General features: G+C 36.5%; 2 protein-coding genes across 2 annotated transcripts; one reads left to right on the forward strand and one right to left on the reverse strand.

Moving 5' to 3' along the window:
• Positions 1–9981: 9981 nt before the first annotated feature.
• On the forward strand, positions 9982–15625 carry hgd (homogentisate 1,2-dioxygenase). Its single transcript, XM_065258268.2, has 14 exons — positions 9982–10173; positions 11204–11275; positions 11353–11441; positions 11543–11648; positions 11722–11781; positions 11857–11948; positions 12170–12204; positions 12317–12396; positions 13310–13409; positions 13516–13640; positions 14608–14712; positions 14793–14919; positions 15003–15184; positions 15263–15625. Exons 1-14 carry the CDS (start codon positions 10159–10161, stop codon positions 15404–15406), a joined length of 1332 nt encoding a protein of 443 aa, XP_065114340.1. The 5' UTR covers positions 9982–10158; the 3' UTR covers positions 15407–15625.
• A 35-nt stretch (positions 15626–15660) lies between these two features.
• On the reverse strand, positions 15661–16892 carry ndufb4 (NADH:ubiquinone oxidoreductase subunit B4). The gene is made up of 3 exons (XM_065258269.2): positions 16682–16892; positions 16124–16270; positions 15661–15817 (listed from the first exon to the last, which is right to left on the reverse strand). The coding sequence occupies exons 1-3, from the start codon at positions 16856–16858 to the stop codon at positions 15755–15757; spliced, it is 387 nt and encodes a 128-aa protein (XP_065114341.1). The 5' UTR covers positions 16859–16892; the 3' UTR covers positions 15661–15754.
• Positions 16893–17151: the final 259 nt, after the last annotated feature.

Below are 17151 nucleotides of genomic sequence, written 5' to 3' on the forward strand. Positions count from 1 at the left end.
GTGATAATGGGCCGCTGAGAGCGTACTGCAGGCAACTGGACTCCACAAAACTGGAGAGACCGATTGAGAATGTAATTTTAAATGAAAGTCTATTTAACCTGCTGCGGATGGCATGACCCTAACCGCAGATCAGACCCATCAATGTTTAAAGGGTCGTTTTCACAATTCAATCCCAAACTTGCAACGAAGCTGCAATTTACTCACTCTTCTACACTGTATGGTGGTATAGTAAGAGCAGGGTCTTGGAAATGTATAAATGAGTGCTCTTATACACATTTGTAAAAGTTTAAATACTTAAATACCTTAAATGCGTTTATTTGAACTGTGTTCCTAATACGCAGAGCATTCATATAAACGTAATAGGTTCGATCCCAGGGAAATGTATACCTTGGATGGACTGTAAGTTGCTTTGGATAAAGCGTTAACCAGATGCGTAAATAGAAATGAGTGTACAAAAATGCTTTAATAAATTGCATGGACAACAATAAATCAACATGAAAATAATTTGAATAAGGATTGTCTTGCCAATTACGACAAATCACTTCTCTCCTGAAACTTCTGCAGCAACTAGGAGATCAACAGAACAGAATAATGACAATAATAACAATATACGACATTTTCCTCGTTCCCGAACAGCCGCGTAATGCAGACGGGTATTTAAAGTCGCTATGTAATTTGGGGGCACAATTTGATTCATTTATACGCGCTCTGTTATTAACCCAAGAAAAGAAATGTCAGGGACTATTACCGCCAGCAGGACATCCGCGCTTTGTTTAAATGCACTAATTACACGCACGCGTTTGGAAAAAAATGCGCAATTTTCCCATATTCAGTCCTGAGACTATTTAGCGCTCTACGTGCGGGCAGGCAAGCTGTTAGTGGGTGCCAGTCAGTTTCACGCTCCTCTATTACCCGATACCACAGTGTGTCATATTTTCACAACAGCCTAACTTGATAATTTCTACAATCGTCTTCTGTTTTGCAGGGTTTACGTGGCCCATAATCCGTTGGGTTTTGGCTTCGCTTATGCAAACCACCCCCTGTTCCCATAAGCAGTTCTTAAACTGTAAGTAACAGTATGTGACACTTGCATCGTTTCAGAGATGTTATACCAGGCAACAGCTGTGTGTCTAAATCTATTCTCACAGTCTTATGGGAGTTCCGTGTTTTCAAGCAGCGCCATCTCCTGGTGTTAACAATATCAATCTGAGACATGGGTGAAGTAAAACTAAAGTAGGCTATATGTTAAAACATCAGCCTAATTCATGAGAAAGCTTTCCACTAACTCTCATTTTAGTGCTTGATAATTAAGTTATCATTGCATAATGAAAGTAAACATTACATTAAAAGGTGTTTAGGATTTCTTGTGAGCCATCCGTCCATTTATCAACAGCTTTTGCACGTTTTAATTAAAGGAGTAGTCCACTTTATAGATGGGGCCCATTGACTAACCATAGTATTTTTTTCCTACTAAAAGTCAATGGTCCCCATTTAAAGTGGACTACTCCTTTAACTCTGCTTGTTTGTCTGTCTGTCTATATCCCGTTTCGTGTTCCTCCATCCAGATTTCCGTCCACTCTCACACATTAATGATATCTTGTAAAATAATAATAATAACAGAAGATTCAGATTATTTATTACTTGATTTAGACTGTGTTACTTTAAGTGGTTAGCAGGCTCAGTGTTGGTGACAGTTGTGCTCCAGAGGTGGTGTGTCTTCATTCCTGTTGCTGTGACTTAATTGGATGCTGCTCTGCTTGAAAGGGCGAACAGAAAGACGTGCACTCAGACGCGCGCGTAAGCAAAGTTAATTAGCGGTTATTAACACCAGGCATAATGAGAACGCGAGGGAGTCAATTTAATGACTTTGTTAGCTTAAGTTTAGAATGACAGTCGATGATCGGAACAACAATAGCAATCCCGTACGCAATGATCATCTGTAATTTTCAACAGTAATACGCACTAATAAAAACAAAAGGACTCTAATTTTGTTCAACTGACTCGATAATTTGAATTTATTTAAAAAGAGGGAGAGAGGGGAAGGAAGAGGAAAGACAACTCAAACATTTTAACCAAAAATTATCTTGTCCTTGATGACACAAATAAACAGGATCACAATTGTTTTATTGCTTGGATGCCAAATTATTATTATTATTGTTTATTCGGTTGTGTTCATGTAGATGCTTCACTTCAGGAAGCCAAAAGCTTTTCTTACGAAAATTGACCATGGTTTTACTACAAAATCATGTAATGCAGTAAACCATGGTTTAGCCAAAGCAAAACTTTAAGGTCAATTTTTGTAAGGGTTTAGTTGTTCCCGTTAGTAGCCTATATTTGCATATCTGTAAACTTTCATCCAGGTTTAAAACCACATGACAGTTATATAATAATAGAGAATATAATAGAGACTATATACAAGTTAATTGGCAAATTTAGTGAGTTTTGTGAGTGTAAAAGTAGCCTATTTTATCCCAATGGATCAATTTTTGAAATGCCAGAGTTGTCTCTGTTACCCAGGGACCCATGAGGTCAGACTATAAATATATTATATACAAAAAAGTTTACCTGCAGGATGATGAGAAAATATAACATATGACATACGTTACAGTTGTCTTATTAACTAAAGATGAATACAGTGTAGTCCACACCATAGATGGTACAGCATTACTCAGTAGACTTGAATTTTGTCACATTAATTTTGTGCCTTGTGGTTTTATTGTATCAATTGACTAATAAAAGCATATATTATATGTATATATTTTTTTATGCGAACCAAAGACATTAACCTTGTCCATAATTTCCATTTAATATATTTAAATGCATTGAAATCTAGTTTTAATAAAGTGTTACGAATTATTTTTAAATTCTGTGTGGTTTTGGATTAATACGTTCACCCACTTTAAATGGATATTCTGTTGTATTATGTCTGCTTTTAAGGTCGTTCACAAACTATTGAAAAGCACCGAGACTAATGAAGGTGTGCATATAAAAGCCAAAGTCCATTTTTAGGAGTGGACTCGAATTGTGGCATTGCACTTTAAAACCTGTCCATAAATGTAGATTTTGTAAAATATGTCAAATGTTCGTTCATTGTTTGTCATTGTTGTTCACTGTTTTGCAAACAATTTTCTTAAGTTTCTTTTTAAATATAACCAAATATGGACAAAAGATGTGAACTTTTCCTCTCCAGTAGATATCATGAAGTTTCTGCTTGCTGGCCTCATTTTTAAGTTTTATTTAAGTGTTTTTTCTATTTTTCGCATCATTTCTAGACTCTGTCATTTTTTTTAAATTAAAGAAGATGGCAAGCGAAGTCTCCTCAGTATTCTTATCGATTTGTGCAACGTGAAGCGTGGGATGGCTCTTTAATAATGCATTTGGGTGAGAGGTCACAAATATGAGTTGAAACAATTTTGCGTCCCATATCTTATTATCGCTTATAGGCCTGAAAAAAGTGCTGCGGCTGGACTTAGCATTTATTTATTTGATTTCATTTTTTGCCCGTATAGAGGGCTCGCGTGCGCTGATGATCTAAAGAGGCGCTCTTGCCCTTTATTGATTGCTTCTTGGAAAGAATATGAATGTCTAAATTCAAGAATGACAATCTTATATTAATTTAATCAAAGTAATACATGCAAATTATTCTTCTTCTCCCATGAGCTTATCAAAACCTCTCCCCTTGAGTTTGAAGAAGTCCATTTATTCAGTTAGCGTCAATAACGCGCGCAAATATCGCCATGCAAATGAAAGTTGATTAGAGCAAATTAAGGACGTAGCTGCTATCTGACCTTGTCTGAGTTTTATGTAAATTTTGAAAAACGATACAAGGAAAATAAATGACATTTAGACATGCGTATAAAAGACGCAATCAAGAGATTTTCAGTGGAAGGAAAATCTTTTCTGTGTCAATATCAGAAGGAAGGAGATTTTACGATTTACCATTTTGAAACACAGCCTATTAAATCGTCAAACTGGCCTGCTAGTCATATGCACAATTTGTTTACAATGTTTTGACATACACTCTCCTAAAAATAACAATGCTATCTCTTAGCAATTCGTATGTATTTTACGAGGTGGCTGATTCGTATTAATTTGTACGACCACATTCGTACATTTTTACGATTTGTCTTTGCCGCTGTGACGTTGGGGTTAGGGGCGGGGTTTAGTTTTTTTATCATAATCGTACATTTTTGCACGATTAACCCTCATAAGCCCCTATTTTGCTGTGTTAGAGTAATTAAAATAAAATAAATAAATAAATAAAAAATTTTAATGATACAAATAATATGTCATTTTTTTGTTTACTTCCCATCTTCATGCTGTGTTTTGGGAGATATGAAGTATTTTTGTACCTGTTTACCACTCAATTCCTCAACTACACCATTAGCTTACCTGTAAAATATCGAATTTTTATGAAGAATTCACATAAATTCTGATCTAAATTTGATTTAAATTGTTTTTAGATATTGATCTAGGTGTTATGTGTTGAATTCCGCCATTTGGTGTTTAGAAAAAAAAAGGAAATAAATCATTTCGACCAGCAGATGCCCATAGAGACCCATTCATTTTACTGGATGTGGCCAACTGCTCAATATCAGTACTTTAGTGAAACGTTTTGTGAATTTATGTTATATAAATGATTTTTGTTTATAAATAAAAATATATTTTTTTGCATTTCCCATTCATTTCAATTGGGGTCATTTTTACCCCCAAAGGGCCTCTTTTGGTGCATTTTTTTTTACACCTCTTTAGAACGACCGAATCAAGCCCAGTTTTTTTTTTACATTAATCTTGACAGATAATCTGGAAAAGTCACAAAATCTTATTCCACTGAGATGAAGGGAACCATGTTTTTAAACTAAAGAAAAGTGGCTTGGGGGTTGGGATTGACCCCAAGGGACTTATTAGGGTTAAAGTCGTACAAATGTATACGAATTAGGCAACTCGTAAAATATGTATACGAGTTCTCCTGGGATCAGGTGGACAATAAAGGTGCTTTAAAGGTTCTTCACAGCATGCCATTTAGTTCCTCAAAGAACCATTTTTTTACATTTTAATAATCTGAAGAACCTTTTTCACAACAATAACCTTTTTTAAAACTGAATGGTTATTCAGATGTTACAATTTCTGTATGGAACCATTTAGCTAAGGTTCTTTGACACAATGAAGCACTTCTTTAAACGTTGTACCTGTAGCCTACATACGGTTCAAATCGGTCTCCTTTTTGTAGTTTGTTTCTCATCTGGTTTTATGCTGAACAATAAGTATGCACTTAAATGGGTGACTGGTTTACAATGTAGATCTACTTTTGTGTGAAGTGGTTGATTCATTTTCAATGATAAACGTCGTATTGGTTTTGGTGACATCTAGTGGACCTTTAAAGCACCAGCCACTTATCCAGAATTTAGCACTGAAAATGATCTCAACTAATTTTTGGTGGCACAGGGGATGTTGATAAAGCGCTAACACAATGCCTTATCATATTGTTGTTAAGAAAGTCTGTGGATACTCATAAGAGATAATCCCCAGCGGTTCATCAGAGACTTCATCTCAAATAAAATTAGCTCCCTGCGTAGCACTGAGATGGTTTCTCTGGAGTTCAGCTGTGACGGTAATGGCCGCCGTGACCGTTCTCCTTTAGTTCGGTCCGGTTTCTGTCTCTGCACGAGGCCAGTTATTCTATTCCCCTCTTTCTTTTTCTCCTTCAGGATGCTGGCTCCCATAGTTATGTTTGTTTTGCTTCCCCGTAGCTATCAGATTGGAAGTCATCAAGGGTGGCTGACAGTGATAAAAGGGGATATTTTAGTTTGTTTGTGTGTTTGCGCTGTACCGAGGTGTGTACTGGATGTGTGAAAATGAATTTCATGGACCATACTCTGAGAGTTTTATGTGAATGCATCAGAGGGCATCATTAGGGGGAAGTTGCCTGCTCCCCAAGCTCTCCAGACCAATTTAGTGGGAGACACAAAAACGTTTTTGATCCTGGGTTGCAGCTCTGAACGACGCAATGGGGTGCCGAGTGAAGCCATGCAATCTATATTGGATTTCTTACCTCTCCATTTCTAGGTGCTCGGAGTCCCTGTGGTTAGGAAGTAGTAACAGTAAATTCGGTCTGTCTTACGGGGTCATGGCGTACTCTCACCCCTGCAGAAATTTAACAGGGTCAAAGTGCAACAGTGGACTCCAGAGGTACATTCGCTGGCTTGCTCTTCTTCTTTTCCACTTTAATTCTGTCTCTGTCTTTCTCTCTCTCTCTCTCTCGCGGTACTTGGCCACAGACAAACCAATTTCCTTCCCATTTTACACAATACTAGAAAAGCTCTGACTAATTCGTTTGCAACGCATAAGAAACATTACCTGGATCCACTCTCTGCTAAGCCATCTCACAACATCTAAACCGTTAGGCCTGAGATCACAAAATGCAGTTTTTAGTGCATATTCTTGTGCATGTCCATACGCATGGATGCATTTCTCCATAATTCCAGAAATAAATTCCCGGAGCAACTAGCCGCAACAACTGCCAATGAGATTTTCAACACAAGTAATTATGCTTTCGCATAACCCCCCTCCCTCCTTCCTAAAAAATCTTTATAACTAAACGATTCCAAAGCAATTTTCTCTGTGGGAAGAGAACGTAATTTGCTATTCAGTGACATTCTGATGTGTAAAAACCTGGAGCTGGTCGTAAAAGGTATCTCTAAAGTCTGTGTACAGTGCATTAATGGGCATAACTGGGGGAGGAGGGGACGGATGTCAGGCAGGGCACCGTTTAATGACTCCAGAATAATCCCTTACTCATTAGTGAAGGCTCTGAGGATCCACCGGGGCTTGAACTGGTAAAGCGTGGCACGCCGCTACAGTCTTTATCTTCATATTAAAGCATTTGCATAACATTACAGCCGATGGAGAGACTCTCTTAACAAGGCCAGTTGCTCTTCATTTTAAAAGGGGACGGTGGGTGTTGCAGCAAATCTGTTCAGCGGTAAGTGGAACCACTATTGGTGCAAATACAGCGGGAGGTGAGAGAGATCAAGACATAACATAAAAAGCCTCGTTCTGCATATTTATTTGTACATTTCAGTAGTATGGTGAGTCTCACACTTGTATCACCCCTGCTAAACTTCCAGGATTTAAAGACGGCATCCTGTGATTGTGAAGCACCGAATAGGTGGGAGACTGATTTCAAGCCCATCAACATGTAGTTTCATCCAGGGTGAAGAACATCAGGGCTATATTGTAGAAAATGCCTTTGCTCATCTGTGCACCTATCATGAGGTAGTTTGTCTCTCCATTGCCTGTGGAAGAGAGAGCTTTACTGGAGAAGGGTGAAGCTGGAGAGAGATAGAGAGAGGGGCGTGGTGAAATTAAAATCAGTCATTTTTTCCCCTGAGGAGCAGATCAATTTCCGCAGACTGGGTCGAGATATTTTCCAGCATTAGTCTTTCTCGACTTGAGCACAGCACCTAAACGGCCTGCCAGCGGGAGTCTCGGCGCAGCTGCACGCTTCACTAGACAACAGTTACTTCTGCCGCTCTGACTTTATTTGCGCCTCGCCATGAGAATTGCCATAATTTAGCCCACCAACACATCACCTCCCCAAAAGACGAGAGAAAGAGAAATGGCGTGCGGAATGAAAGAGGCAAATTGATTCGACGTGATATTGTTTTCTGTTTTTTATTACGCCTATTCATTTTCTCAGAAATAAATGCGCAATTGGGCCTGCGCCCAAGTTCAGCCTCATACTGTGGAACCTTACAGACACAAACCTACATAATGGCTTGGCCTATTGGTTATGTTTAAATTATGGAAACAACATTTGGACAGTATTGCCTATCAGTTCAGGAGTGTGCATGTGCAGCATATATTTCATTTTAGTATGCCCTTTAAATAAAAAAATACTGTAGGGGTGTGATGAGATCTTGTCTGACGAGATCTTGAGAGATTAATTATGTCACAATTTCATGTGGAGGTGAAATGCTGTCTCCTGATATCAGAAAGAGTTACATTTGTGGCAAAACCTTTTACAGGGCATGCATTATATTCTGTCTTTTACTGTGTGTGTTTTTTTTTTTTTTGGGTTTCCAATAAAGTTCATTTGGGAACTTGTATAAAGTCTGAGATAAGTGTGTGTTAGTACATGTTAACGATATGCAAAAGGTACAAACCCCAAAGTAAACGATGACGTGAGTTATCGTCTCCAGCGTAAATCTTTTATCTTGGACTACAACAAACACACGGATTGTTGGCAACAGTTTACTTCCTGGGATTGTTGATGTAGACAAGACCGTCATTATCATAATTCCTCCCGCTTCGGACTCACAGTTTGTAAGTTAACTTCTGTTAGCATTGCATTGTGAGCGAATCTTTCAAACATGGTAAGGAGCGTCACATTTCTGGCTGACGTCAGAGGTATTCAGGCCAATCACAATGTACAGATTAGCAGGCCAATCAAGGACACAGAGCTTTTCAAATCAATGAGTTTTGTACAAAATCCATGCGTTTCAAGAAAGTGAAATCTCGAGCTACGAAAATGTACGGTATGTGGAAAAAAATAATGTGTTTTTTAACCATAACCACGTGAAGACATTGTATTATACCAAATACACAAAATAACATTGTTTTTTAGCAATGTAATATGTGCACTTTAATGTCTGCATGTTCTTGCTCAAGAATTGCAGTGGCTGTATCATTTTGATTGTAAAGAATTGGACAAACATTAAAGATTTAAATGTGTTTAAACATTGTTTGGTCAAAAGTAATGTTTTTGTTTAATAAAACCATGTGTTTACTTGGTTTTGATACTTTATTTGAACCAATTATTATTGCATAATTTTTATTATATGTAATTTTAAAGGTTATTGCTCACTTAGGTATATTTTTTATTACAAAAAAAGTAAGATATTTAAAAAAAATAATCAAAATTACTTTATTATCAATTACCAAAATAATTGTTAGGGAGAGTCCTATAGTTAAAACATTTCAAAATTATGTGATTTCAGTTTCCCATTCTTATATTTTATCATTGAGGATTTTTTAAAAAGTGTAAAAATCTTGTTCTTTTATGCCCGATCTCGTGTCTCGTCTTGTGGAGTAAGTGTCTTGTTACACTCTAGTAGTAGTATACTGTAGTATATTTTAGCATTTACTCTTTTAAACTTTATTATCTTGTAGAAATCACTACACTTTGGTAATGTATTGCTGTAAGTATTTGAAAATGCTGTAGTATGTTTAAATATTTACTACTGTATGGTTCGAAAACATATATAGTATTTTATACTAGAGTATAGTGAAACAACAACAACAGAAGTTTGTTCAAATTTAATGGTTATAATAGGATTTTTTGGGGATGTAATGAAAACTGATAATGTCTTAGTTTCTATTGGTCTGATAAACCAAGAGAACATCATTAAATCAAGGCCCAAAACATATTGCATATAGGAATTTTGTAATCGTTTTAACACTGTCAAAAATAAAGGTACAAAGCTGTCACTGGGGCAGTACCCTTTAAAAAGGTCCTAATATGTACTAAACCATTTGTGGATCCCATTCACTTCCATAGTAGGATAAAATCATGGGTCCACGACCAGTTTGGTTACAAACGTTTCTCAAAAAAATCTTCCTTTGTGTTCATCAGAGCAAAGAAATTTATACAGGTTTGTAACAACATAAGAGCGAGTAAATGATGACAGAATTTTCAATTTTGGGTGAACTATCCCTTTAAAGTAACCTTACTTAGAATATCATTAACTATAGTAAATTGTAGCATACTGTTTGTTTAAAGTTATTACTAAACTATAGTGAATTGATAAACAGTATTTTAATATTTACTATGGTAAGGTCTCTCAGATGGACTTCATGAACTTGGCATTTGCTGTACTCGTGCCCGGGGTACTCATGCCTTTGAACACGTCTATAAACATCAAAACTCTCCTCCCCTTAACGCTGCCAAAATCTGTTTTTACGTCACAAGCCGTGTCTGGGTGTAATTAAAACCATATTGAGAAAAAACGTAAATACGGCCCGGGTTCCTCCTTCGGTCTTCTGCAGGAAGAGACTTACTGCACGAGCGCTTTGAAAGCTCCTCATCTGTGCTTAGCTGCAGCACAACTTTAAATATTACTTAAAGTACTAGGATTGACTATATCAAAATACCACACAATGGCTGGTCTGAAGGTAAGTGCACCTTTGGACTGTCGACGAATGATTGTCTAAAATGAAACTTATGCTAACCGAATGTACGAATATATTAAGGAATGTATTATTTGTTATAGACGCTCTTTCCATTCGTTTCAAATTATTACCACTTCAAAATAATAATAATTATAGATGTTTAGTAAAATATTAAAAAATAGTTTGAATTGTAAAAAAGTGCACAGTTATTACGTCTTGAATAATGAAGTACCCAGATGCACTCTATGATGAAAATCAAGGGGGCGTTTCATCTTAACCAATCAGATCGCTGGATTTAGCAGCTGCCCAGATGCGGTTGATCTCTGCTCCACTGTACAGCTGTACATAAAACTTATTAAAATGTTTATATTTGCAAGTTTTTTTCAACATATTGCTTAATTTATTACATGGCAAATGCAGCTACATTGATTTGAAATAAATTGAATTCAACAAGTCAGTATTAAAGAATGTAAATAATTTATCCGATAACTTTTTGTCGTATGTTTTCGTATCTTACAGTCAGATTTACAAGCACTATTTGTTTAAAATGATGCAATCTTAACTTGAGGTCTTTGAGGTGGGCTTTAAACAGATGCACACATCTGCACACGCACGATGACTAAGCGCATTTGTTGGATTGATGTCAACTGTGAGATGGTCATAAACAGCAATATGTGTTTCCATGTTCTTTATCTTTTATTACTTTTATGGTAACACTTTACAATACGAATGTGTTAGTTAACATTAGTTAAAACATTATCTGACATGAATAAACAATGAAAATCTTTAAGTTGAAACATTATATGCACAGTGAACTCAGTGAACAATTCCATTGTCATCAATTAGCATGCTCATTGTTGGATCATGTTAGCTAATAAATGTATTAATGTTAACAAATACAACTTCATTGTAAAGTTTAACCACTTTTATTACATGCTTACGGGATAAGTAAATACAGAAATAAAATGTTAAAATTTATATGAGCACAATGAATTACATTTACATCATTTATTAACCCAATGCTGTGTTGTAGTACATGAGTGGCTTTGATAATGAGTTTGCCTCTGAGGACCCTCGCTGTCCTGGATCTTTACCTGAGGGACAGGTGATACAAAATTTGATATACCCATATTATCAATACACATTCAGATGAAATACTTAATTTAGATGATTTTCTTATAGAACAATCCACAAGTGTGTCCATACGGCCTCTATGCTGAACAACTGTCTGGATCTGCTTTCACCTGCCCACGGTCAACCAATAAGAGAAGGTATGTAAAATGTCTAATGGTTCTCATGTATGTATGCTATAAAATACTGTGAAACATAAGTCCTTATAATTTGTGACAACTGAAGGCTTTTGTGTTTATAGCTGGCTGTATCGCATTTTGCCTTCGGTACGTCACAAGCCTTTTACTGGAATGAGCTGCGGAGATCTTACAGAGAACTGGAATGAAGTAGAGCCTGACCCAAACCAGGTAACAAATAAATCTATATCAGACTTTTTTTAATAAACAAGATGTTTGTGTTGAATGCAATATTTTTTAACAGCTTCGGTGGATGCCGTTTAATGTCCCCAAAACATCTGAGAAAAAAGTGGATTTCGTATCAGTAGGTCTACTTTTACTTTTTTGCAATTGATTGCTGTCTGTCTTAACAATACTTAGTCACTGATATGATTTTCAGGGTCTGCACACGGTCTGTGGAGCTGGAGATACGAAATCTCGTAATGGAATCGCTATCCACATCTACACCTGTAACACTTCAATGACAGACAAGTCAGTTTGAATTTATATTTATATCTATGCATTTGGCAGACACTTTTTCACTTTTATTCTAAGCATTTTAAAGTGCATTACAAGGTATACATTTTTTTATTTATTTTATTGGTGGGTTCAAACCCATGACCTTTTACGCACAGTACTGAGCTATCCAGAAACATTTATTGCAAATCACCATTAAGTATTTTGTTAATTCAGAAATACATTCCTTTCTATAGGTGCTTCCAAAATGCAGATGGTGATTTCCTTATTGGTAAGATTTTATCCCATATATTTATTCAGAACTAATACCTTGATTATTGTGTTATATCTTCTAATAAAGACAGACATGCATAAAGACTGTTAAATTGTGACCTCTATTTCAGTTCCACAACAAGGTGAAATCCTTATCACTACAGAATTTGGGAAGATGATGGTGGAGCCCAAAGAGATTTGTGTCATTCAGGTGTTTTGCTGATGTTTCTATCCTCTACTTTTTATGCATGAGCCATATTAATTTTTGCTAAATTTTTCTTGAAGGGACACTCCACTTTTTTGTAAATATACTCATTTTCCAGCTCCCCTAGAGTTAAACATTTGATTTTTACCATTTTGGAATCCATTCAGCCGATCTCCGGGTCTGGTGCTACCACTTTTAGCATAGCGCGGCATAATTCATTGAATCTGATTAGACCATTAGCATCGCGCTAAAAAATCCAAAGAGTTTTGATATTTTTCCTATTTAAAACTTGACTCTTCTGTAGTTACATCGTGTACTGAGACCGACAGAAAAATTAAAAGTTGTGAATTTCTAGGCAGATATTGCTAGGAACTATATTTTCATTCTGGCGTAATAATCAAGGACTTTGCTGCTGTAACATGACTGCAGGAGGTGCAATGATATTACGCACTGCCCCCTTAGTAACTTTCAATGGCAGGGGATTATTTTCGGGCAGTGCGTAATATCACTACGCCTGCTGCAGTCATGTTACAGCAGCAAAGTCCTTAATTATTACGCCAGAATGAGAGTATAGTTCCTAACCATATCTGCCTAGAAAATCACAACTTTTAATTTTCTGTCGGTCTTAGTACACGATGTAACTACAGAAGAGTCAAGTTGTAAATGGAATATTTTTAGCGCGATGCTAATGGTCTAATCAGATTCAATGGATTGTGCTAAGCTATGCTAAAAGTGGTACCAAGACCAAGAGATCAGCTGAATGGATTCCAAAACAGTAAAAATCAAATGTTTTACTCTAGAGGAGCTGGAAAAAGAGCATATTTTCAAAAAAAGTGGAGTGTACCTTTAAAACAATATAGGAATTAACACCATCTGCAGTTTTCCTTTGTTTAATTTCACTATCGCTTTTGTTTTCCAGCAAGGAATACGTTTTAGCATTGATGTGTTTGGAGAAACCCGGGGATACATTTTGGAGGTGTTTGGGGCCCATTTTGAACTCCCAGACTTGGGTCCTATTGGTGTGTGCTAGGATATATTGCATTACCAACCTCATATACATGCATCTGTATTTTGCAAATAAGTCATTTCTCAATAGTCCAAGACAGCTTGTTTAATTTATTACAGGGGCTAATGGGCTTGCTAACCCCAGGGACTTCCAAACCCCTGTGGCTTGGTACGAGGACCGCACTGTGGCTACTGGTTACACCATTGTCAACAAGTACCAGGGGAAGTTTTTCTCCTGTCAACAGGTACAAAAAAAAAAAAAACTTGTACCGTCCTGTCAACTGTACAAGGCCATCCTGCCTTATATGCTTTTATTAAGGATTTAGCTGCAATACTCAATATCTATACATTTTAACAGGATACGTCCTTAATAAGAAAAATTATTTTTTTGCACAACACTGATGTGTCCTGTAGAAAAAATAATTGGAATGAGTTGTTTTATATGTCAGAACTAAAAACATGTGAGCATCACGAGCTACACATCGCAAGGCATTATTTTTAAAAGGAAGAAAATTGGTGAAAGACTAAGCCTCCTATTTCTGATGACATCTAGGTCTTGCCCTCTTTATACTCTCCGTACTGTCTTAAATTGAAAAGGTTTCTGGTTTTTATCTTAAAAGAGATGGTACAGTCTCATCTTGATGTTTTTTCCTCCAGCTGAGTGCTAAAATTGCTCAATTAACTTATTATTTGCTTGACTGGGAAAATATGTTTGTGTTGTATGTGTGTGTACAAGTGTTTTTTCTTCATCTCAATCAAGTCTGGTAGAGTTATCTTGAGGACTGTAATGTCTGTGAGATTACAAACATTGGGGTCCCAGAAACCCCAGGGTGCATTGTGTCTTTATGTATGAACGTAACTGTAAAAACAGTAATGTTCGAGTTTGTGTGTTGTTGAGTGATGCGTTACCTGGTGCGTGTTTGTGAATGTGGGTGGGTTGAAACAACAGGAGGGAGTATGAGGGTCAGGAAAGCAGCCAGTCTGTGCTGTAATGAATTATATCGATTTTACAGCCAGCATTCAAAATCTCTTTGCTGCTGCAATATTGTGAAGTCTCTATAAAACTGGAGTTTTTAAACAAGTACCGAAATGAAACATCAAAATAAAAAGTTAAAATGTTCTCTTGATTTATTACTATTGACTTTACACTTAAAAGTTAAAAGCTATTTATAATTTGGTGCGTAATAGAGTATCTTTAACTTTATCCAATAGGATTTTTCACCCTTTAATGTAGTGGCATGGCATGGAAACTACGCACCGTACAAATACAACCTGGAGAACTTCATGGTCATCAACTGCGTAGCATTTGATCATGCAGTAAGCATTTCTGTTTTTGCTACATCTGATATATATTTGATGTGTTGTTTTGTTCAACATATCTTAATCTTTTGTTTCAGGATCCATCAATATTTACTGTATTGACAGCAAAGTCCACACGCCCAGGTGTTGCCATTGCAGATTTTGTAATCTTTCCCCCTCGCTGGGGTGTGGCTGACCATACCTTCCGGCCTCCTTATTACCACAGTAAGTGCACATTATTGACCACACGCATCTTGAAACCAGGTTTAGTTATGTTGTTAAAGAGCGGCCTCTGTCTGTGATCAAAGGGAACTGCATGAGTGAGTTCATGGGATTGATCCAGGGTCACTATGAAGCAAAGGAAGAAGGTTTCCAGCCTGGAGGAGGAAGCCTGCACAGCATTATGACTCCTCATGGCCCTGATGTTGATTGTTTTGAGAAAAACAGCACAGCTGTTCTGAAACCAGAGAGAGTTGCAGAGGGCACTATGGTAAAGTTTTAATCCATCATTCATGACATTGTACTGTAAAGCATGAACATATTCCAACCTGTGCTGTGTCTTTCACAGGCATTCATGTTTGAGTCGTCCTTCAGCATGGCTGTGACTAAGTGGGGACTTGAAACTTGTCACCGCCTGGACAAGAATTATTACAAATGTTGGGAGAACCTAAAGAGTCACTTTAATCCCAAATGGAAACCAAGCAGCAAGTAGAAAAGGATATAAAGTTAACATGGTTTAATCTCACCTTCAGTATTTCACAAATGTAAATCTGTGAAAAATAAATCAGTTCTGTATCAGGCTCGATACAGATGCAGTAAAAAAAAAGATTAGTTAACCAGAAAAATTATATCATTGAATTACAACAAAATATATACAAAAGAATATAACCATGAAAATAAAATGAAAAAAAAAAATAAATAAATAAATAAACTGTGGTTTCCATCTCTTCAGTAAAGACAAAATGATTTTTTTTTTACAATAAAGTATTTTTATTTATTTAATAATTACAAGTACTTCTGGATAGAATAAACAGTTAAACTGGAAAACAACAATTCGCTCTTAGGATGATAGGTGGTAGGGTCTTTCGTAATTTCCTGCTTTTATCTTGGCCTCTCTTTTGTCCTGGAAATAAGAAAAATCTGGTTTAAATCAAAAGTCATTCAGCAATTCCAGGTCCAACCGATCTCAAATGCCAAATAAAAAGAACAAAAAATCATGTCAAAATACACTTGTATGCAAAACTACCAAAAACACAAGGTCCTAATTTTTATCTCCATAACAAAAACTGAGATGACCAGACATGGAGTTTTACAAATTTTTTATATATTGCTGTTGTAATCAGTGTATTGATATGTCAATAAGAATTCTGAGTAAATGAGTGCTTGACTAAATGAACATTGGTAGCATGGGTCAGTAAAATAAACTCACCCTGTCAGTCTTAAACACAAAGTACAAGACAAATAGGGGTACAACTCCAAACAAGCCACCCAGCAATGAAGTTTTAGGAGTTGGTCTGAAGTTGGGGTATACGTTGCTGGTACGTGCATATGTCCATCGTGTAAGAGCAGGATCCTCCTACAAATATAAATACAAAGTGTTAAGGTCCAATCGAAGAGGTAACATGTCAGTTAACCTTCTGGAAAGCGTCAATAATGCATTTCTTAAAAATGAAAGCAATATGAAATGATATAGTCTTATCAACATTTGAAATATTAGTTAGAAATATTTTTTACATGTGGACCAAATCAATCTGCCAGCAGCAGGAACCACTAACGTTAGCCAGCGAGCGAGCAATGAAGGTCACTCATTAATGGTTCAATACATAACAACATGACCTTGTAAAACATACATTTATACTAAATTAACGTTCACAATCACAATATAAAATAGCACGCAATTGCAATAGACATTGAAAACGAATATAAAACTACAGGTAACGTTTTACCGAAGCTAATGTTTTAACAAACTGTAGTGCATCTTTCTTACAATAAGCTCTTTCCGATGAGGATTGTTGAGTTGTAGCAGATATTGCCTCTTCAGTTGAGCTCTCAGAGCCGCTCTCTCACCCTCAGATCGTCGGTAATCGTGTGAAAGATTGAAATACTCAGCTGAATCTAGTGTTTTTGGCCGTGTGGCCAAAGGAGCCTCTTTGTAGTCCGCCATGTTTGCGAACTGCGAACAGCACCGCCCAGTGAAGACGGAGCCATCTGATTGGCAATGTGTCTTGCACGCGAGTCTCGCGATATTTCAGAACGTTAGCAAAGACATTTCATTTTCCTTTTTTATTTCTATTATTTAACTTCAACAAAATACGTGGTTAAAATACACACCAAACTATAATAATACAACTAAATAAAATTATTATTATTATGTTAATATGCTAAATGACTCGCAACTTAATGACTTTCATTTAATGAAATATCGCCATTTGCGGATTAAATATTGATATTTATCTC

The sequence above is a fragment of the Paramisgurnus dabryanus genome, chromosome 22 (genome assembly GCF_030506205.2).
Source record: "Paramisgurnus dabryanus chromosome 22, PD_genome_1.1, whole genome shotgun sequence".
Lineage (NCBI taxonomy): Eukaryota > Metazoa > Chordata > Actinopteri > Cypriniformes > Cobitidae > Paramisgurnus > Paramisgurnus dabryanus.